This window comes from Microcebus murinus, chromosome 11 (assembly GCF_040939455.1).
Source record: "Microcebus murinus isolate Inina chromosome 11, M.murinus_Inina_mat1.0, whole genome shotgun sequence".
Classification (NCBI taxonomy): domain Eukaryota; kingdom Metazoa; phylum Chordata; class Mammalia; order Primates; family Cheirogaleidae; genus Microcebus; species Microcebus murinus.
Genome location: NC_134114.1, coordinates 7,836,969 through 7,860,602, shown reverse-complemented (window position 1 = coordinate 7,860,602; position 23,634 = coordinate 7,836,969). Strand labels below are relative to the sequence as shown.

The 23,634-nt window shown below is 48.5% G+C and overlaps 1 protein-coding gene across 1 annotated transcript in view; it reads right to left on the bottom strand.

Annotated features, from left to right (window-relative positions):
- ANKRD33B (ankyrin repeat domain 33B) overlaps positions 1-23,634 on the bottom strand; it is a 68,829-nt gene that overhangs the window by 18,839 nt on the left and 26,356 nt on the right. Inside the window, exon 2 of the mRNA XM_076007933.1 lies at positions 6,822-6,951. Coding sequence (XP_075864048.1) covers positions 6,822-6,951 — 130 coding nt within the window. The remainder of the gene's footprint in view (positions 1-6,821; positions 6,952-23,634) is intronic.

The window sequence follows — 23,634 nt, the reverse complement described above, 5'->3', positions numbered from 1 at the left end:
GGCGTGAGCCACCGCGCCCGGCCTTCACTCTCTCTTTCTAATTATACTTCTGTCGTGGTGTTTCAGTGTAAGCTTACATTACCAGACAACTTTTGGAATTACAACTTTTGGAAAAACTCATCTAATAAATAAAACTGGTTATGGAATTGGGTTAAAAAGGGACATCGCTGACTGAGCCCAAAGAGGCTGCCTTTGGTGAAATAGCACAGGAAGGTCACGGACAGACCCCAGTTGCTGTCCCTTATTTTCCCTTTCATTCCACGATGACTGTGTGTGCCTCTGACTGTGTGTGCCTCGCTCGGGGCCTGCGCCTCTGCAGGCCCTTGCTGTCCACTGAGGGGGTCCCTGGCTGTGATCAGGTAACAACCTGAAGGGCCTCAGTCTTCCACACGGGCTCCCGGGACCAGCGGCAGCAACACCCGGAACCTTCGACCTGCACACTCGGGCCTGGCCCCAGGCGCGTTCAAAGAAAAACTCCGGGGACAGGGCCCGGCGGTCTGCGTTTCAGCCAGATCTGTGGTGGAGCCCGGGTTAAGCGGCAGGTGAGAAGGCAGAGAGCCGGGCTCTACGGTAACGAGCCCGCCCGTGGGGAAAGGGCCGCCCCTGGAGGTTCAGAAACAAATTAGAGGAAAATCTCTTCCTCCACACTGCGGCAATTAAGACAAACAAGGAAACGCTTTTGAATCTGTGTTTGTTTTTACTTTTGGGTAATTTAAAATCCCTCCCCTCCTCCCTCCCTATGGCATTGTCCACAATCCATTCCCAAAGCCCCCGCAGAGCGAGCGAGGTGACCACAGGCCAGCCTGGCAGGCAGGGCCGGTGTCCCGGGCTGAGGGCCCAGGCACAGCCCGGAGGGGGCAGGCACAGGGACAGCTGCACACGGAGCTCGAGCAAACCAGTAGACAGGGACAGGATAATGGAAGCCAGTGCAAATGAAAAAACGTACACTCAAGAAGAGAAGAACACATAAATTATATAATATTTTTTTTAAAAAAAAGAAGAAAGCCTATCTAGGCCTCACATCTTTAGCAATGGTCACCCCTAGAGAGCAGAACTGGAGAGCGCTGGGACTCAGGGGTAACAGATCTTCACCCTCAATTTTAATTGCTTATTTAGGTGTTTTTTCCCCCTAAACATAGTGCATTTTAAAAATGAAATAAAATAAAGACATAGTGCAATTTTTAAATTGGCCTCCAAGAACATCGGCAGGGCCAAAAGCAAGGGTCAGGGCAATGTTTTCATCTGAAATAGATTGTTTTTTCCACTGTGTCCTCACAGAACAGAGAGAGAGGGGCTCTTTTCTCTTCCTCTTTGATAAGGACACCAACCCCCTCAGGGTTGGAAGGAGGCGGTACCTTCAGGACCTCACCTAAACCGAATTAGCTCCCCAAAGCCCCACCTCCTAATGCCACCACCATGGGGGTTAGGGATTCATAGCATCATGTTACAGAAAGTTCAGCCTCCGACATTCCACGTTACTGCCTTACAGGATTCCGGTTTCGCATCTGTTAGCAAACGTATTTCGGCATTCGTGATTGCCTCTAAGTGTCTGTTCTTCAAAGGTCTCCTTTGACCTGGACTTCACATCTTACTGGTCCTTCATGAATCAGTGAGTGTTCACTTTACATTTGCATAAGAATCACTTTTTAAACTTTTGAAAGTTACCCATTGGTATCGTTGCTTTGTGCGTCTATCTTGTAGGACAGAGGGGAACGCGTATGCTGAGATGATTGGGAACCAGGTTTCCCAAGGAGGAAGAACGAGGATAAGCACAGGGAAAGGGGAGGGGAAGGCCAGGTGCTGCATCTGAACTAGAGGGACCCCCATTTGGTCAATATATTTTTTCTAACACTGCTCTAAGCAGGGCCTAGAAGCAGTAACATCTACCATGTTTCCCCGAAAATAAGACCTACCCATAAAATAAGCCCTAGCAGGATTTCTAAGCATTTGTGCAATACAAGCCCTACCCCGAAAATAAGACCTAGTGACGGGCGAGGCTACGCAGCACATCTGCACAACCCACGCATTTCGTCACGGCGCAGTAAAGAAGACCAGCAGCCCTTCTCATCTGCCCCATCGTGACAGCTACTATCCCACAGGTGACCAGAAAGGTGGAGGCAGCCCCACCACCAAGGTCGCGCCCCCCCCCCCCCGTCAGGTCCCGGCCATCTTGTGTGTGCTGCAAGCTGAGGCTTTGAGGGGAAAATAACACATCCCCTGAAAATAAGCCCTAGGGTAGGTGTCCTCAAACTATGGCCCGAGGGCTACATGCAGCCCACCCAGGACATTTATCCGGCCCGCTGGGTGTTTTTGCCGCCGCCGCCTGTCCTGCTCAGCAGCCGACTCGTCCCGGGCCCACAGTGCGCATGTGTGGAATGTGCGCCGCACTCCAACGGCCCTCCAACGGTCTGAGGGACAGTGAACTAGCCCTGTTTAAAAGTTTGAGGACCCCTGCCCTAGAATGTCTTCTTGAGGAAAAATAAGTATAAGACCCTGTCTTATTTTCGGGGAAACACGGCAGTACAGGTGACCACATCCAGAGCCCAGATTTTGGTTTCTAACAACCACTCCCCACTAAAAAGAACCACCGTTCCTTGAAGAAACGGCTGGTTGCAGATGTGGTGTCACCACCACGCCACCACCTGTCCTGCCACCTTCCCGCCAAATGGCTCCGGGCTCTTCTCTCTGCTCGGAACCCTCCTCTGGGTCCCCAGATCCTCTTGCACCTGTCACCACACACGCAGCTTCAGGCCTCTGAAATGCATTCCTCTGGGAAAGTCCAGGGAGAGTCTGGACTACTTTGGTGTGCCACAAATCAGGAACGTACTCAAGCAGTGACGGTAATGTGTCCAAAGGACGCTGGGACCTTCTTAGGGGGTTTCCTACTGGCCGGGTTTGGGATAAGTTAAGCACTGGAAGAATAATGGCATTATTGAAGTAGACACACTGAATTTTTTAAAATCAGTATTTGATGACATTCAAAAAAGGAGCGGGGCTAAAGAAAAGCTCTTATTTATAGAAAAATACCAGATAATAAACGCAGAGGAAATAAAAGAATTAGAAAAATCACTATCTTGCAACCACTCATACAGTAAACGACACTGGCAAGGTTACCGATGGAAACCATTAGGTGAAAGGTGGTGACACTGTGGGGAAGCAGGATGTTCGCACGGTCTCCAAGCATCACCTTGCAGATTACTTGTTAGTTACAAGGGGGGAATATCTAGCTTTAATATGGGGAGATACGATGGATGTCACCGTGACCAATTAATCAAATGCAGCGTCGACACGGGGACAGGCTGGCTGTGTGTGCTCCCAAAGGAAAACCAAGGACACATCACGGCCAAGGCCACGTTCTTGCTGAGAGTGTGAAACCTGAGTCTAGCTCTGAAGAAACAACCAGACAAACCCAGACTGTGGGACGTTCTACAAAAGAACTCACCTTGACTCTTCAAAAATGCCCATTTCCTGACCGGAACCAAGGGTGAGATGAAAACACGGGCCTCCTTCTTCAGAAATTATTAAGATTTCAAGACAACGATGGAGGCACCACACCACGCCCAGGGCCACAAAAGCACAGGGTCTGTAGGTGCACAGATCACGGCCCGTGAAACCTGCCCTGTCCATGTGGACAAAAAGGGCACGGCTCCATTCAGGTCCGAAGAAGAAAGGGACATGACAATGAAATTAAATACCTGATACTTGACTTTATCTCCGATTTAAGCAACAGCAAACACTATAAAGGATATTGCAGGGGGCGGGGGGTAATTGGGGGAAATTTTACTTTAGAATACATTTTATTGCATCAGTGTTAAGTTTCCTGGGTATGGTAATGATACTGTACTACATAAGAGAATATCCTTGTTTTTAGGAGATACATGCTGATGTATTTGGGGTGGGCATGTGCAACTTACTTTCAAGTTGGTTAGAAGAGAGCAACGGAGCAATTGGCAAAACTAACTTGAATCTTATGCAGGGTAATTCCTTACACTTTTCTTTCAACTTTTCTGAATTTCTCAAAATACAGTTTTAGGAGAAAATTCACTTGCCAACTTAGAATCTCTAAGCAAAGTTGTGAGCAATGGCATAAAATCAAATTAATCCAGGTTCCATATGAGGGTTTTCCCAGATCTCGGAGTAAAAGGACAGAGGGAAAAAAATGACAGGATGAGGTGCCCTCGTCTGCAGGGAGAATAAATACCAGAAGGAAGGGAGAGCAAGGCAGACACAGCACTCAGAGTGAGAACAGAAAAACGATGCCCAAAGTAAAGACTTATACCTATTATAAGTCAAAGCAAACACAAACAGAAGGATTGAGATACATGATAATGAGGTTTATTTTTGGTTGTTTTCTTCTAAAGTTGGGCAGGGGTGGGAGATAATTTCAAGTATCAACGAAGATGCAGGAAAGCAGGCTGGACTATGACTATTCCAGAAAAGGGGAGCGGTGGGGAGGGGAGGGCAAAATACGGCGCCCAATATCATTTTACCCAGACCGGTTGTTATGCACGTGTGAGCACAGAATAAAAACACTTTCAAATGGGCAAGGTTTCACAAAGTACATCATGAGTATTAAACCACAGCTAATATCCCGGACGTGCAAAGAGCTCTTGCAAATCACTAAGAAAAGAAATCTCTTTTAATTGTTCATTCTCATACTGTTCACCCTCTGATCCATGTCCCTGGCTCTCACCATCCAACAGCTCCCGATAAACCTCTGTCTACACCCGCAGCAGAGACCGGGTTTGGGAGTGTCCATTCTCTCCACCTGCCGTGGAGACCTCTTAACTTAGATGTCTCGCGGCATTTCAAAGTCATGCCGGCCAAAACCAACCCCGCGTTTCTCCAAGTCCCGATTCTTCTACTTGCATGCCCTTCGGGGTTGGTGTTATTCCCTGTCCTGAAGCCCGAAAGCCATCCCAGACCCCTCCCTTCCTCCACGGCCCACGTCACGGTCACCACCAGCACTGCCACCTGTGCTTCCTGCCCGCCAGCTGGCTCCTGGCCCTCCTCTGCGCTCTGAACCCTCCCCTCCCGCCCCTGTCACCACAGGGCAGCTTCATGCCTCTGACATGCGTCCCCCTGCACTGTGTCTACACCCCTAATGATCTGGCCCCTGGCCCCCTTTCATTTCTCCTATGTACAAGCATCCTACAGCTGTGCCGGCCTGGGCCGTCCCTGCGATACGCCAGTCCTTAGACCTGCCCGTCCCCCTCTTGGCCCTAGGGCCTTGCGATGCATTGCCTAAAATAGCCTGCCTCGGACTGCCCTCTTCCCAGCCCCCCGTCCTGAAGTGCCAGGCTAGCTGGAGTGTTCTCGTCCATGGCCCTGGGCGCCCCGTCCATAGGAGCTGACAGCGTGGGGCTCCGTGTCTATTTCTCTGTCCCAGAAGCTGCAGAATTCCTCACGGACAGACTGCCCTTCACTTCTGCACCCTGGCCCCTGACACAGCCCAGGCCCCTGGGGGAGACAAAGGACACGCCCATGATCACCGAATGCTTCACACTCTCCATGCTCGGGAGGTGTGGCCTGGGCTTTCAAAGCCTGGACCCTCACCAGCAGCGAAGCTTTGGGCTCTGAACCCTGATGAGGGGAACGTGTGTTAGCACAGCCCCTGCCCCTTCTAAGTTTGGGGGCTCTCTGCTTTATGCGTCTTGATTGAAAAGTGGGGTGCACAGACTACCCCCTGCTATGGGGTGAAATCGCCAGACACTGGCTTCTCCAGCCTCCCTGCCCCCGCCCCCATCAGATCCACCCAGGCCGGCTTTGACACAGGAGTTGGCGAAGCACAAAGGGACCCAGGGGCCTCTCTGTGGCAGCGACAGCAGCAGGCGTTCCCCTCCCAGAACCAGCACTCAGTGTGGTTTGGGGGTGTCCTCCAGCACCCCGCCCTGAGCGGGATTCTCAGCAGCTCCGGACAGCCTCGGCCTACCCCGCCTCCCTTAACCTCGCCGACCTGGCCTCCCCGGCTCAGCCAGAGGCAATTTCCCTTCCTGCAACTGCGAGCCTGACGGATGAAACAGACCGACTCCTTAGAGGCCAAGAATTTCGAAAGGGGTAAGTTGTAAACCGGGTCAAAACCACAGTTGCAAATGAGGTGAGATTAGGAAGAGACAGGCGTAGCTTTCGTGTTTATCTCAAGAACCGTCTGAACGCAGCTGTGACAGAGGAGAGCCCCGGCGCACCTGGCAGTGGTGGCACCAGGGCCGGCCTCCAGAGACGACCAGGGTGGGCTGAGGCCACGCGCCTGGACACACAGTTCCCAGACGCTGTCGCTGGTTTAGTCTCGCCCTACACACTGACACCCGAGCAGCGCTCAGACGGCAGCTCCTGGCGTTGCTTCAAACCCGCAGGCACACTGTCGCATTCGGGCTCAAAAAGAAAAGACAAGTGTACAGGTGAAGTGCAAGGTCGCCTTCTAAACGTGTCTGCTTTCATAGCTGACTGTCACTAAGACGAGATCCTGTCTCTTGCACCAGTGGGTCCCCAGCGTCGAGCCCCGGCCCCGTCTGTGGCGGGGGTGCAATGCTCCGGGTGCAGCAGTGACGAGGTGGGCTTCTGGGGCAGCTCCATACTCAAGGGCTTCGGCCAGTACCAGAGCTCGGGCTGCCCCACGCCGATTCTGCATGAGTAGGCAAGCTCCAGCCCGAGCGCAGGAGAACGTGCGCTCACGCAGACCGGCCCTTCCCTGGCCCCTCAGGAGCAGGATGTGGTTCCGGGTCATTCCCGCCCCTGGCACCGCGAGCCGCCCGCAGCTCTGGCCGCGGCTCCGGGAGTGCAGCGTGTAGTCGCACGTGGGAGGAGGGGGACCCAGGTCTTACCTGCCTGCGCGGCTGTGATGAGGGCCGTGTTGCCCTCGCTGTCCTGCCAGTTGACGTCAACGTGGGGGCACTCTGCCAAGGCCACGACGGTATCCACAAAGCCGTGGTAGCAGGCGACAATGAGGCCAGTCTAGAAATGAAGAGGGGAAGTGGGTCAGACGGGCAAACCCGGGCCATCACTGGTCATCACAGGGGACGCCGAGGGGCACCCACTGCCCCCTCCCCAGCCGGCCAGACGAGGGCCGGCAAGGACCCCAGGTCCTGGTCCTCGTGGCAGTTTAGCGCAAGCCACCGTGCACTCTCAGGTGTTCACCGAGCACTGAGTGGGGCCCAAGGCACAGGGAACTGAACAGCCAGGGGCCCCCATGGGGTGAGCCTTCCTAAGGGAAGGAAACATAAACCATGGAGCTCACATATAGAGATTTCCTTTTAGAGACAGGATCTCACTCCACCACCCAGACTGGAGTGCAATGGTGCAATCACAGCCCACTGCAGCCTCGCACTCCTGGGCTCAAGCAATCCTCCTGCCTCAGCCTCCCGAGTAGCTAGCACTACAAGCACATGCCACCATGCCCGGGTAATTATTTTTATTGTCATTCTTCATAGAGATGAAGTCTTTCTCTGTTGCCCAGGATGGCCTCAAACTTCTGTGCTCAAGCGATCCTCCCACCTCAGCCTCCCAAAGTGCTGGCATTACAGGTGTGAGCCACAGTGCCCGGCTGGAGCTCACACATTGAACGTCAGAGTATGTAGACAGCAGACGGGGCAAGGGAGGCTCTGAGGGCAGGCAGGGCAGGACGTGGTGGCCACGGTGGGCTCAGGAGGTGAGTGGGGGCCCAGGTGTGCAGTAGGTGAGGTGACAGCAAGGGGCTGTGGGGGGGGGGAACGCCCCCAGCAGAGCAAACAGCTCGAGCAAAGGCCCCAAGTTGTGATGGGTCCGGGACCCTCCAGGGAGCCACCAGCGCCAGCAGGCTCAGAGCAGAGTGAGCAGGGGCAGGGAGGACCCAGAGTCTAAGAGGCCACAGAGAGCTGGGAGGCCACGGCCAGGACCCCGGGGTTCACTCTGAGCGTGGGGAGCGTCCTGATCAGTTGCTGTCAATCAGCAGCAGCCACTCCAGCCGCTAGGTGGGAAAGAGGCTCCAGGAGACCAGGGGGGGAGCAGGGACAAGTGTCAGGAGGCCACTACAGAGCCAGGCGGGCGAGGACATCAGGGTAGGGGCAGTGGGTGGGAGACGAGTTTGGATTCTGGAATCTTGGGAAGGTAGATTTGCTGTTGGAATGGAGGTGAGTGTTGAGAGAAAGAGAAGAGTCCAGGGAGCCCCCAGAGCTTTAGCTGCAGCGACAGGGTGAACGCAGTGGCCCTCGAATGAGACGGAAAACACACAGGCAGAGCAGGTGCGGGAAAGGTGGCGTGGGGACTTCGGCGCTGCACCTGAGACTGTCATCAGACAGCCAGGGAGAGACGTGGGGTGGACAGGTGGAAAGCAGCATGGAGTCGCAGAGAGAGAGAGAGCCAAGCTGGACAGGTAAACAAGTCGATCATGATTTTGAAGATCTATGAATCAAATATTTACCAAATGCTGAAATCCTAACCCCCAAGGTGACGGTACTAGGAGGCGGGGCCTTCGTGGGTTGATGAGGTCATGAGGGTGGAGCCCTCACGTGCCCTTATGAAAGGGACCTCAGAGAGCGCTCTTGTCCCCCTGTCCGCCATGTGATGACACAACTGGTTGACAGTCTGCAATCTGGAAGAGCACCCAGCCGGACCCGACCACCCTGGACGTCCAGCCCCCAGAAGTGTGAGAAATAGACTCCTGCTGTTTACAGGCCGCCAGTCTCTGGTGTGCTGTCATAGCAGCCCAAGCTGACTAGGATATCTTTGATACCTTGTAACAAAGGAAACAGCCTAAGACTCAGGCTCTCCCCGAATACATGTGGACACATCGAGATATGTTAAAATTGAAGCCAGTTAGCCACGCTCGGTGGCTCCTGCCTGTAGTCCCAGCTACTCAAGGAGGCTGAGGCAGGAGGATCGCTTGAGCCCAGGAGTTCCAGGCTGCAGTGAACTACAATGACTCCACTGCACTCCGGCCTGGGCGACACAGCAAGACCCTGTCTCAAAAAAAAAAAAACAAGCCAGGATTAGAGCTACCAATCAAGTGACTCTACGTGCTGCCAGCCACACCCACACTGCATGGGACACAGAGTGCAGGTTTAGGGCACCCCCACAGTGGTCCAGCCCTATTTTTATGACATTTTTTTATAAGAACGTAAGTTTTCATGGAACAAAGAGAAGGCAGGGGCAGCTGCCTGCTTGTCTCAATGTGGGTCCCAGCTGCCCTTCCAAAAGAATATTCACTCGCAAATATTAACGTTTTTACAGTTCCGGAGAATACCATTGATTTTTAACCCTGACATCCATACCACAGCATAGTCAAGCCAATCATTTTGTGATTATAGCAAAGGCTATTTGATAACCTCTAGCTAGCTCAAGCATTCTTTGAAATAGTCATTCCATCTGGAGAGTGAAATGTTTCACAATAATTTAATTTTAGAGAGAAAAGAGCATGCAGTGAGCTGCAAACAGACTCCACTTAGAAGCTGGTGAGGTTTTCAGTTTCTCCGACAACTCAAGAGTTCACTGACACCAACGCCTTCATTCTGCCACCTGACTTGTCAGCCCCACGTTGCAGAAATGAAGCGGAAATCTTGCAATTCCACCCGACGAGCACCCAAAAATCATGCCAGAATTTTTTGGATTAAAGTAGTTCTCTGGTATTCTACACTTTCTTGACTCATAAATAAGGCATCTTGAGCACAATGCAACCTCTTCCTTTTTATACAATTATATAAGCAGCTTATATTAATTGCAGGGAAAAAATCCAAAAATCATAAAGAAAAAAATTATACGCTAGACACACAATCTCACGCATACACTTTTTCTTTAAACTAAAATCATATTATTTCAGTTTCAGCCAGGAATATATCAGCAACATCTTTTCACATCAATTAAAATACCTCTGTGTCAAAATTTCTAATAGATACAAAGAATTATATTCTACATGTGGTAGAATCATAGTTATTTAACAAACGCCTGCTTTTTTTTTGGACACTTAGATTATCTGTCGTTTTTCTCTCTTACAAGTAAACCATACAATAAACATCCCTAGAGCTAAGGCTTTGTGCATATCATTCCTTATTTTCTCAGGAGATGTTCTTAGCAGTATTTCTGGATTAAACGAAATAGATATTTTGATACCTTTTGGCATATATTGCAAACCTGCCCTTTGGGAAGGTCTCAAATGGCTCTGCCATTGCCAACCTCAACATCCAACCGTTACTTGAGGCCTCGGGGTGAGAAGAAAGACTCTCAGGCGGTGGGTAGGAGAGGAGGGGTGCTCTCAGGGGCTCCGGAAGTACCTGGTTCCTGAACTAGGTCTTTCAGGACCACCCTCACCTCCACGTCCTCTCACCCCGACCGGCGTCTGTTCTGGAAACACAGCCCCTTTCTCTCCTCCTCGCTCATGCTCCTCCAGCCCCCAAAGGTAAGGCTCCCCAAATGCGCAGCGGCCTCTGCTGAGAGCAGCCTCAGATGTTTTTCCCATATTCTTTGGTCAGAAATGACGATCACCAAGAAAAAGAAGTAGACCCCTCAACTTGAGGGTTCAGGACAGAATGGCAGCTGTGACCCTAGTGCCCACACAGACTCACATGACTAGTGAAAATCTTCACCTCTGTCCCCCTACCTCCTGGGGTCTGTTCCAAAAGACTGACATGTTCATGTTAAAACTGGTATCTGACAGTAGCTTAGCTTCTCTTTTTAGCTGAAGACTCTTCGGCGTCCTTTGGAGGGATGATCTTTGGCAACACCTAATCACCGTCTGCTGAGACGGTGATTCACTAAGGCTTGAAGCACAGGTACGGACTGTCCACCTGCTCCGTCGACAGAACCCCACTTGCAGGTGGCTCCCTGAAGCCACCGATAAGTTACTTTTTATATTACAAGCAGAGCATTCATGAGACTAAAATAACAACATCGTTAAGAAAAAAGTAAGCTACCTATGAGTGGAAGCCCCCACTTGGAGGTCAGCTAGAAATGCCAGGCCCTCAAAACACAATCCTAATTTTCAAAGCCTACACGCAGTACAAAAGTTGGAACAATGAAAAAAAAAAAATAAGTTGAGATGTTTCTGCTTAAAAACCGTAAGGGTTTCCACATCAAAAAACAAAACCAAACAAACCAGAACCCCATTCCCTGCAGGAAGAAAGGATGATTTAACACTCTGGAATCTAATAACATCATTATTATGTTAACAAATTAAAGGCAGGAGAGAGAGAGAGATAATCATCTAAGTGGGTTAAGGCTGTCAACACACACGCGCACAAACACACACAGAGAGTTGGAAATTTCGTAGAAAACATCTAGAAGGATCACAGTAAAATGTTAAGAATATATGGAAGGGGACCAGGAGGTGCATGGTGGCTAATTTCATGTGTAAACTTGTCTAAACCACAATACCCAGATATTTGGTCAGCAACCACTATTCTAGATGTTTCTGCGAAGGTATGTTTTTACAAGAGACTGACATTTAAATCAGTGGACTTGGAGTGAAGCAGATCACTCTCCACAGTGTGGGTGGGCCTCGTCCACGCCACTGAAGATCTTCAGAGGAAAACAGGCTGACTCTCCCTCCATCCTAGTAAGAAGGAATGTGACCAGAAGACGGCCTCGAAACTCAGACTGCAATTCTCCCCCGGGTCTCCAGAGTTTGGACCTGCCAGCCCCCACAGTCATGAGAGCTAATTCCTCAAGGCAAATCTCTCTAAGTAGGTACACACACACACACACCCTATTTCTCTGGAGACCTCTTGACTAATACAGGGTGGGTGGACAAGAAACACTTTGGAAGAAGTACATTCACTTTTTTCTTTAAAATTCTTTTTTTTTAGAAACAGGGTCTCGCTCTGTCACCCGGGCTGGAGTGCAGTGGCTGGATCGTAGCTCACTGCAGCCTCGAACTCGTGGGCTCAAGCGATCCTCCTGCTGCAGCCTCCCGAGGAGCTTGGACCACGCACCACAGCGCCCGGCTTACTTTCGCTTTTTACCCTGGATGTTTCTTACAGTTAGAACTCTCTGGAACAAAGCTGTATGCGTGAGCAACTCATATCATCTTAATTAACAGTGAAACAAAAGTAAGCAAGCACAATGTTTACATTAATAACGTCCTCATTAGGAAACAGTTTTACAATAACCGTTGCAAACAGCTGACAGAAAGAACCGGCTGTGACGAGAGGGGGAGGGGCAGGTGCCACGTTGGGCCACGAGGCAGGAGGGAAATGAGCTGACACCGCCAGAAAGGAGACAGAGCCACAGAGACACACAGACGAGTCCCACGGCCACATGACACCTGTGACACAATGACAGATAGAGCCATTCTCCTGATCATCCGGAAGGTAAAGGACATTATGTTCCATTGTGAGAAAAAATTCCATTATCTGTAATATAATTTTTTTTTTTCTTTTTGAGACAGAGTCTTATACCCTGTTGCCCACGCTAGAGTGCCGTGGCATCAGCCTAGCTCACAGCAACCTCAGAGCAATCCTAATGTCTCGGCCTCCCGAGTAGCTGGGACTACAGGCATGAGGCACCATGCCCAGCTAATTTTTTCTATGTATTTTTAGTTGGCCAATTAATTTCTTTCTATTTTTAGTAGAGACGGGGTCTCGCTCTTGCTCAGGCTGGTTTCAAACTCCTGACCTTGAGCAATCCTCCCACCTAGGTGTAATATACTTTTTTTAAAGTTCAGAACCAAGAGAGTAAATTTCAGGTACTTGAAAAGCCATTTCTGTTAAACACTATAATAATACCATCGACAGGTCGGGGGAATGTTTATGTGGCTTTATGAAAGAATTTAAGAATTCTGATCCTCTAAAGATATAAAATGCAATATTTCTAAAAGGCAGCCATGAGTTATGGCTAGAGTGCGTGTAATTTGTCGGGTAAAGTGTTTTAGGCATGGTTTCCAAAATCTCAGGATGTTTTAATGTGAATTTTGTGATTACAGGCCGGGCCTGGTGGCTCATGCCTGTAATCCTAGCACTCCTAGCACTCTGGGAGGCCCACTGCTTGGGGCCAGGAGTTCAAGACCAATCTGAGCAAAAGTGAGACCCCATCTCTACAAAAAATATAAAAATTAGCCAGGCACAGTGGTGGTGTGAGCCTGTAGTCCCAGCTACTCGGGAGGCTGAGGCAGCAGGATTGCTTGAGCCCAGGAGTTTGAGGTTGCTGTGAGCTAGGCTGACGCCTCGGCACTCACTCTAGCCTGGGCAACAGAGTGAGACTCTGTCTCAAAAAAAAAATCATCAGGGGATCTAAGAAAAGAATATTGCAGTGGAGATGGGGTTGGGCATCTGGGATAAAAATAAATTATACTATTCAATCAGAGCAAATGCAGTGGTAAGAGAGGGATGAGCTCCCTGAGGGACTGACTGCCCAGTCCAGCTCACATGCAGGATGCAGCGCACACAGACAACGTGTAGGAAGACCCACTCAAATTCTCCACGCCAAATATCTTCTGGAGACACATCCCTATCATCTGAAGTGGACTGAATGCTTCTGTCCCCTCAAAATTCATACGCTGAAATCCTAACCCCCAAGGTGATGGTATTAGGAGGTGGGGCCTTTGGGGTGAGTAGGTCATGAGGGTGGAGCCCTCACGAATGGGATTAGTGCCCTTATAACGGAGACCGGAAGAGCTCTGTTGCCTCTTCCACCACGTGGGGACACAGTGAGAAGGTGCCACCTATGAACCACAAAGCAGGCCCTAGATCTTGGACTTCCTAGCCTCCAGAACTGTGAGAAATAAATTTCTGCTGTTTCTAAACCACCCAGTTTGTTGTATTTTGTTATGGCGGCTGGAATGGACTAAGACACCATCTAATTATTCTTCAAATGAGATTCCAAAGGAAAGGATATTTTATAAAAGCCTTAAAAATTCTAAGAGCCCATAACAGTGGCTCGTTACTTTAACATATCATAGAAAAATGGTGAGAACTGCAGCTCTAAGCCCAGCTCCACAGACAGGAGTCCTTTCCATGGGCCTAACCTGGGATGAAAGAGCGTAAGAGCGCCCTGCGTAAGGCAGGAAATCTTCAACATGTGCGGCTTCCAGGGAAGACAAGGCATGCATATCACCTGCCAGCCACTGCTTGTCTTAAATCCTGCATTAAGCTATGCATTGGGCCGCACAAGGCAAACCCTTCCCAATGAAGTCTTAGGGGTGTAGAATGAACTCAACTTCCAAGCCCAGGTAATAAATTTCCCCTCTGCAGCGACTCCCCAAAAATTCAAATTTGCATGCAATTTATATGGTATGACATCTATTAATATTTTCCTTTAAATACACTCCCTCAGTGTGATTTGCAGTATCTCAAGCCAGATTCTTTTCTGGGATGTGTTGTTAGAACTTTGGAAGGTAAAGGTCACATCCAGGTCTGCGGCAGAGGGGTGGCAGGGGGCAGGGGGAGGGGCCCACCTGGCCAGGAGGCAGGTCCCAAGTGCCACCCACTGCAGGGTGTGGCCCCAGTGGTGGCAGTTCCACCACTGCTGCCTCAGCACCTGCCTCTCCAAAGCCAGCTCACAGTAACCAAGCCCAGGGAACATTCCATGCAGCAAACAAGGGTGGGTGCTGGGCAAAGGCAGGCGAGCCACATAGAAACAGGGACAACCCTATTGATGACCTGCTCTCGCTCAGGCAGCCCCTGTTCCCCAGTGCTCTTTGGTATGTGTGAGTGTTTATTATGGAAAAAAATCCCAAATATAGAGAAAAGTAAAATAGAAAGTAAGTAATATAACAAACACCCATGTCTTCGTTGATTACATTAACAAACGCAAATATTTTGGCATAGTTGCTTTGGACTTTCTAAACAAATCAACATTGCAGAAGGAGTTGAAATCTCTTTTCGTATCTTCCTCTTCCTCCCTCCCTCCCTCTCCAGAGGTAACCACTGTTAGGTGTGAATGTGTATTCTCCCCGATTTTGCATCTGAATTTTTATTATATATGCATATTACATATGTATCCATAAACAATGCATCCAACATAGAGCATTATTTTGTATTGCAAATATTTACACAAAATGGTATTTCCGTGTATGTGTGGGTCTGAAACTTGGTGTATTCACTTAGCCGGACCTGGGATCTATCCAAATAACTGGCCACTGCTTGTGACTACTAAGTGACTCTGCATGTTCATCCATTTCCCCAAACTGACAGGCACTCAGTGCTTCCAAAGCTCCACAATTGCAAATACGGAGCCCTGAAGTGAAAGCCCTGATGTGGACGCCCTGGGCACCCGAGCTGGAAATTACTAAGAAACCTCATCTGGGTCAGTTCCTCCGGCAGGGCGCTATTGACATTGGGACATTGGGACGGCCCTCTTTATTCCGGAGGGCTGTCCCTGCAGTGTGTTCAGAGGCATCCCTGGCCTCTGCCCTCTAGATGCCATCGCATCCTCTGCCCCATTTATGACAACCAAGAGTGTCTCCAGACCTTGCCAAAGGTCCCCTGGGGAGCAAAACTGCCCCAGGAGAGAACCACTGCTGAGAGTGAGCCAAAATGCTCCCCAAAGTGCTTGCAGCAACCTGAACTCCACCATCGTGGATAAAAGTTACAAATTATCTTCACTCTCACCAATACCATCAAAGTACCCTTTAATGTTCACCAATCCAATCTATATAAATTGTTACTGTGTTTTAACGTTCATTCCCCTGATTGCCAGTAAGATGGAACATCTTTCAACACGCCTACTGGCTGCCTTGATGTCCTCTTCGGTGAATGGCTTATTTATGTCCTTTGCCCATTTCCCATTGGCTTCTTGGTCTTTCCCTTATTGATCAGCCTGAGCTCTTTACATCCTCGAGGTCAGCGCTGTCCAACAGAAGCATAATGACAGCCACACGTGTAATTTTAAGTTTTCTAGGGGACACATTAATAAAAGCAGAAAGAAATGAATCCTAACAATGTGTTTCAATTAACCCACCATATCCAAAATACTACCACTTCAGCATGTAAGCAATAAAGAAACTTAATGAGATAGTTTTGACTAATATAGTGTGTAATTTATACGTGCAGCACATCTCAACTGCACCAGGCTCAACGCCACTTGGGGCTAATGGTTACACCACCGGGCAGCTCAACCCTAGAGATTAAGCCTCCCACGGCCGGCACTAGAATGTGGCAAAGGACACACCTGGGGCACAAAGTGTGAAGAGGCTGTCACTCGCAGGCCCCACAGAGAGCTGGTGCCTCTGTGAACACCGCTCCCAGACCCCAGAGCTCTGTCAAGCGTGTTGAGATTGATTTCTCTATGTCTGCCATTTGCTTTTTAACTCACCATCCAATTTTACATTTCAATGCAATCGAATTATTAATCGATAATTTCTTTATGAAAGAAATTTTTTGCAATTTGTTTAGGAAATACTTCCTATTCAAAGCCCATAAAGATTTTCCTCTATATTTAATTCCAAAAGTTTCAAAGTTTATTTTTTCATAATTAGGTCTTTAATCCACCATGGTTTTTATTTTCATAGATGATACATTGTAGAAATCTGATTTTACTTTTTTCTGTACGGGCGAGTCAACTTCCCTAGCACGATGTATGGATAAATTCCATCTTTTTCCATTGATTGTTTAATTAGTAACATCACGCTCAGGCATGTTCCAGTTTAGGCATGACAGCATTCTGGAGTCTGGTTCCATTGGTCTGGCAATGCACCTTGGCCCCGGGACAATACTGATTTCATACTGTGGTCTTGTGTTTTGTAGGGAGGAAACACTCCTTGCTCTTCCCCTCCAAAATTGCCTTGTCTACGCTTGATTACCAAGAGTCATTTAAAAAATCAAATTTAGTTATCAACCCTACTGGAAGAGGCAGAAAAAGAAGACCGTGCAAAACACCAGACCACAGGTCATGAGAGGACGCCCTAAGACGACAGGCTCCCAGGAACAGGCATTTCCTGCACCTCCTAGAGAGGGACAAAGGAAGCCGCTGTTGGGAGTGGCTGACTCAATAACGTGGAGCTATAAATAATAAGATGAACTCACAGAGCATCTAGCAGGAAAACAAGCAGTTGGAAGATGATCCTCCAGAGTGTTTCACTGTGCCAAGCGGCCCTTTCATTCCTCAAAAATACCCCTATCAACCCTGTCTACTCTCTTCACTTATCCCATATGTTAGCACCTGTAGGATACATGCCCACCCAAGGATGGGCCATGGGCCATGAGGAGCTGGCCAAGGTAGACAACCAAAGTATAAAACAAAAACAACAACAACAACAACAAGATAATTCGGTTGTGGGAGTCACCAGAGCCATTCCTACCTCTTCCTGCCTCTCCGTAAAATTGCATTTCCCTACCCTTTTTGTATTCTGACTTGACTATCTGATGTGCACTAGGTTCTGAAATGTAAGTGAAACGGCATGTGTCCCTTCCAGGGGGATGTTTGAAGAGGCAGTGTAGGAAGGACACTTTCTACACTTTCCCTTTCCTCTGCCTCGACTGTCCTCGAGGCTCATGGGTGGGGGCAGGGGGAGCAGAGCCCCACCCCCACCTCCAGCCAGTGCACAGGGGCATGAATGAGCAAGAAGCAAAAATCTTGTTATTTTAAGCCACTGAGATGTGGGGCTGTTTGTTGTCACAGTAGACATAGCCCATGCCGAATATACACCTAGGCGTATAACAGTAGTGTACATTTATAAACGTGTCAGTGTGGCCGGGCGCGGTGGCTCACGCCTGTAATCCCAGCACTCTGGGAGGCCGAGGCAGGGGGATCACTCAAGGTCAGGAGTTTGAAACCAGCCTGAGCAAGAGCGAGAACCCGTCTCTACTAAAGATAGAAAGAAATTAATTGGTCAACTAAAAATATATACAGAAAAATTAGCCAGAGGTGGTGGTGCATGCCTGTAACCCCACCTACTCAGGAGGCTGAGGCAGAAGGATTGCTTGAGCCCAGGAGTTTGAGGTTGCTGTGAGCTAGGCTGACACCAAGCACTCTAGCCGGGGAAACAGAGGCTCTGTCTCAAAAAAAAAAAAAAAAAAAAAAAAAGAAAGTAAATAAATGAATAAATGTGTCAGTGTGTCAGTGGTTACCTACTATTTTTTTCCCTTGGGAAGATCTGTTCTTTATTGTAAGGTTGCATCTTTGCTACTTGATTGGACATAAAATGTACTTACAATTTTAAAATGATGGGGCTGGGAATTTGTGACTTTTTAATTTCTTTCTTAGCTTGCAAAAGGAAACTTTGGCAACTTATGTCATGCCACATAGCCCCAAAACATTTTCACCTGGTGAATCCGGCAGCCTGGGATTGACATTCTATGCAGTACCACTCAGTGCCCGCGAGAGCCGCACCCATGGCTTCCGAACCACCCCCCCATGGCCACACCGGGTCCCCATGGATTGGGTTCTCCCTAGTACCAGGCTTCACTTTTTCGGGCCTCCACGCCTTCCCAGGTGCAGTGGCCTAGCCTGGAGCAGTGCCCTTCCTCCCCGCACGGCCCCACCGCCTAGCTGGCCGCGCACGGCCAAGCCTCCCTCGAGTCCCAGCCCCTTTACACTCGTTTCCTGATGCTCTCGTGGGCTGCCTCGCACCCATGGGTCCTCACCCAACAGTGAGCTCCAAGTGCGGGAGGATCCTGTCTTTTTAACTTTGCTTCCCGAGGCCTCATACCTGCAAGACCCTTGATAAGCATTTGAATGGACGCACACGCCCCGAAACGTGTCAGCGCCTCCTGCCTCACTGACACACGGTGACGCGGGCTTTTTGTCTTTCTTCCACAGCCAAGAAAGGAAATGACTTGAGGTTCCAAGAAACCTCAGGAAAGCCTTTCAGCGTGGTAAGTATCACGCCCAGCCCGTGCCCCCGGATCTGGAGGCAAACAGTAAAGATGTGAAAGCAACAGCCACACTCAAAGAAAACGAAAGCGGCCCAGGAACTCCGCTGTGAGGATTCGCTGGAGAGACATGAAAAGCATGTCACGACATCTGCATAAAGATCTGTCACTGCAAAAGCCTCAAACAACCCAAACATACACCAAGAGAGGACTGGCGGCTCATTAAGTCTATGCTATGGGCAACGTGTCACCAGAGGCGGGAATGAGGTCACAATGCGGGTGCTGATGTGGAAAGGTCTTTATGGACTGTATTAAGTGAAAAAATAGTAATAACCACAGGTTAGAAGAGTGGATGTGGTATGATCTCTTCTTGTGTGAATTTCTAAAATCGGTGTGTGGTTCTTGCATGGCTATGTTCATAAAAGATCTTTTATTTTTCTGAAAGGAGACAGAAGAAATTTAACTGGCCACCTTCAAGGCACATCCTGTGAGACAGGAGCCTTTGGGGATTTTATTATCTATTTCGAATCTGTTTCAATGTCCTTTCCAGGTGCACACGTTTTTTTAATTATATAAAGTTATATTGGTAGCAGTGCTATAGGTGATATTTGTATTTTTATTCATGCTTTTCTGTTTCAGATAGATGCCTGATAAACTACTTTAAATAAAAAAAAATCAAACATTACTAAAAATAAATAAATATGTAAAATAATATATCAAGAGAATTCTTTCTGAGGAAGGACTCACCTGGTAGCCCTGAAATTAGGATTTGATAAATTCAAGGTTGTCAGCAATTCAAACAACTTCCCTTTAGAATAAATTTTGCATAAAACGTAAATTTTATTATCACTGCAAATCTCTTGTTTGGGTTTACAATTTTAGATTACCAGTAATTTATGAAACTACTATTTTGTTGCATTGTGTTCTCACACACACACACACACACACACACACACACACGAAAACCATTTCTGTCTCAGAGGCTTGTCTAATGTTCCTAGTACTGGCGTGGTGTTCACAGTTACCTTACAAGCATTCAGCGATGACAGAAAACCACACCTGTTAACTAACAGTGGACCTGAAGGCAGTGACTGCCAATACCAATTACATGGTCTTCTGACCATTTATTCCCTTACTCATTTTGAAATTAAGCTTGGAATTTTTACAATGGATGTACAAAGTTCAACAGAGAACCTCAAGGAAATAGAACGGCTAGAAGAGCCAGCTATAGAAAACTGGACGGAATGGAAACCCGCCTACTCAGTGAGAGAGAGCGCATGCAGGAGGTGAACAGCAACCGCATGGAGTTTGGATCCTATCCTCTTATCATGTGCGTCTGACATGAATATACCTTTCTTTTTTTTTTTTTGAGACAGAGTCTCGCTTGTTGCCCAGGCTATAGTGAGTGCCCTGGCGGCAGCCTAGCTCATAGCAACCTCAAACTCCTGGGCTCAAGCTATCCTTCTGCCTCAGCCTCCCGAGTAGCTGGGACTACTGGCATGCACCACCATGCCCGGCTAATTTCATATATATATATATATATATATATTAGTTGGCCAATTAATTTCTTTCTATTTATAGTAGAGATGGGGTCTCGTTCTTGTTCAGGCTGGTTTCGAACTCCTGACCTGGAGCAATCCGCCCGCCTCGGCCTCCCAGAGTGCTAGGATCACAGGCGTGAGCCACCGCACCCAGCCAATATACCTTTCTTATTTATTCCACACCATATACTTCTAATATTCACAATGACGATCGTGGTGGCCAAGATGGCCCCAGTGACCTCTGCCTCCTGGAATTCACACCCTTGGTAACCAGCTCCCATGCTGAACCAGGGCTGGCACCACGTGACCAGCAGACTGAGGCGGCAGTAATGGCATATGCCTTCCAAGGTCAGGTCCTAAGAGGTCTTGAGGCTTTCACCTTGGTCTCTTGGATTGCGGGCTCTGGTGGAAGCCAGTCCCCACGCCCTGTGGACACTCAAGCGGCCCTGCAGAGAGATCCCAGGGAGAGGGAGTGAGGTCCCAGCCCACTGCCAACTCCAGCCTGCCGGCCGTGGGAGGGATCAGGCTTCAGACAACTAGAACCACAGCCAACATCCTCCTGCAACTCACAGGAAACCCGAAAACACCGCCTAGCCACGCTGCTCCCGAGTTCCTGAGCCACACACACTGAGAGAGAGAATAATGACCACTGTTTTCTTAAGCCCCTACGTTTTGAGGTGATGTTATGCAGCATTAAATAATACAAACATCAGCAAATCATACTAGACTAATGACAAAATCCATTTGCAATCTTCTAAACCCTATACGTACGTATTAACAGAACATTTTATGTTTCTGTCTTAAGAACTGGATCATTGCATTAAGGCTGAATACAAGTTTATATAAGAAAATATCTAACTAAATAAAATGTATTAGTATTTTATTAATAGACACTGATATCTACTAGATATTATCCTTGGTCTAGCTTGATATATTTAATGCCACACATCAGCTAAGAAAATCTCCCCTGTGGGCTTCAACTAGGACTCACTATCTTCCCAGAAGACGTGAAGACAATGCTATTTTATTCTCTTTTTGTTCTTCAAAAATGTTCTCCTTTTGGAGCTACCACAAAAAAAAAAGTTAAAAACCCTTTTTCCAATGGTATTATCTTATATGTTAACAAAATTAGTAAAAATGAGGTATATGAAGAATTTTAGTCATGAAAAAAGGCTTAAATTACCATATAAAATGAAAATAAATACATATTTATAACAATTCTATAAAAGTATCTACCAATAATACATTAAAAAACAAGAAAGAAAAATACCAAGATTCTAGTAGTGAATTGATTCTGAGTGATGAGGTTATATACATTGACTTCCTGTTCTTTATACGTTTCTATAGTAAAAAGTCTCATTTTTTTCCTACAATGAACACTTATTTTTATTTAATAATCAGAAAATACAAAATTCGTAAGGAAGAAAAAAAAATTCTGATAAAGCTTCCCAGAGTCCATAATCTGTGAGAAAACAGTTCAGAAAAGAGAACGCTGCTTCCTGTCCTTGTCTGGAGAGAGCTGGGAGGGCATCAATAGATTTACAAGCAAGCAATCGAAACATGGAAAATGAGGTGGACTTTTCAGGATCTACAGGTTATGATTGGCTTTATGAATTTCCTGCAAAAACGCTCCACAAAAACTTCAAGAAAGGACTCTAAATTGTCCACTAACGTCAACTCAAAGAATGGAACGCCTTTTGGGATATTTAGCCTCCTCCGCAGAGCTGGTCGGCTGCCGGCACTCTGACAACGGCGTGTTCTACTCGTGATAAAGAAAACTCTGGACCTTTTCCCAAGACGATGTTTTCACAAGTATTGGGCCCGTAATGCACAAATACTGGTTTATATCACCTAAAGTGTGGCATGATTTCATAAAACCCAACCCAGTGGTTAGAGAGGAATAACCTGGCTGAAATTATCCTCCTGAACAATCTATTTACTGTTTTCTGTTGGGTTCAGGTTTGACCGGGGCCACTCCAAGTGGGGTCCCTGGAGCAGGAGCCCCAGCCTCGCCTGGGAGCACGGTAGAAATGCAGACTCTCCCGGCCGGGCGGGACCTGAACCAGAGCTGACGTTTATCTGAACGAGCCCCCAGGGCGTCAGGAGCACCTACCGTGTGAGGATGCAGGCTGGGGCCCTGGCGAGGGTGTCAGAGGGACATCGAGGATGTCCAGCTCTGCACTTGGGCGCCCTGCCGGGGTGCCAGGCACACAGCTCCCCTCGCCGCTCTTGCGGATCTTTATTTTGACTGGCTTTCTTTTAATGGGGAAGTACACCCGCTTCCTGGTCACGCCCAGTCTCTGTCCTATGCGTATCCAAATAAATGCTTACCTAGCCTGGCCTAGGTGCCTACAGCACCCCCTCAAGTGCCACCAGCTCCTTGGTCCTCCACCTGAGAGTCACCTGGTCTCATGGGGGCAAACGGCAGCATGACTTAAAAGGTGTGTGGCTAAGGAAACAAATCCACGGAAAGGTGCCCCGCAATGAGGAGAGTCACACTGCCTGCAGCATGCTGGCTTCACCAACCGGGAGCATGTGTTCACCACGCGACAGATGCCGGCCGCCCACCGGTACCTGGCTGGGTGTTGCAAACACAAAGAGGAAGGCCGGGATGACAGAGGGCTCCCCCTCAGGAAACCCAGTCTGGGGGAGGAGACAGAGAAGTAAACAAGGACGACACAGGGCTCAGCCCCGGGGGACCGAGGGAGCACAGATGACTGGAAACTGGTCCAGGCTGGGGAGGGGACAGCATCCATCCAGGCTGAGCCTTGCCAGCCAAGTGGCGCCAGGGAGGATGGGGACCATGTTCCAAGCGGCGGACAAGCCTGTGCAAAGGCTTAGAGTTGACCACGCGTGGGGAATTCCGGGTCAGGACAGGTCTACCCGAAAGGCTGGGGAGCCTGAATTGTATCCGAGGCTAGTGGAGAACCACCGCAGGGTCTCAACAGGAGTGTTGTGGTCAGATTTTCCTCCTAAAATCCTGGCCTTCGGGTGAGCAGTGGGGTGGGAGGGGAACTTTGCCATTTTCATCCATTTTCAAAATATGCTTTAAATGCATGTCACCCTCCCCCCATCCTGCTTTTTTTGTTCACTGAGTTGGCAACTCATTTGTGATTTAAGATGCAACTGAAACTGACATCTGTCTGTCTGACTCATAGCTGCCAGGGCGGGCGGATTCAACACGACATTCTGGGCTTTGGGGTGTCTGTTCTGCAGGTGCTTATTAATGTCTTCTAATCTGATTTTTTTTTAGTGTACAAAATTTATAATTATAACCTTTTCCAAATGTGAAGGGGCTCGATATCATTAGTCACCAGGGAAATGCAAATTAAACCCAAAATGAGATACCACCATACACCCACCGGAATGGCTAAAATTAA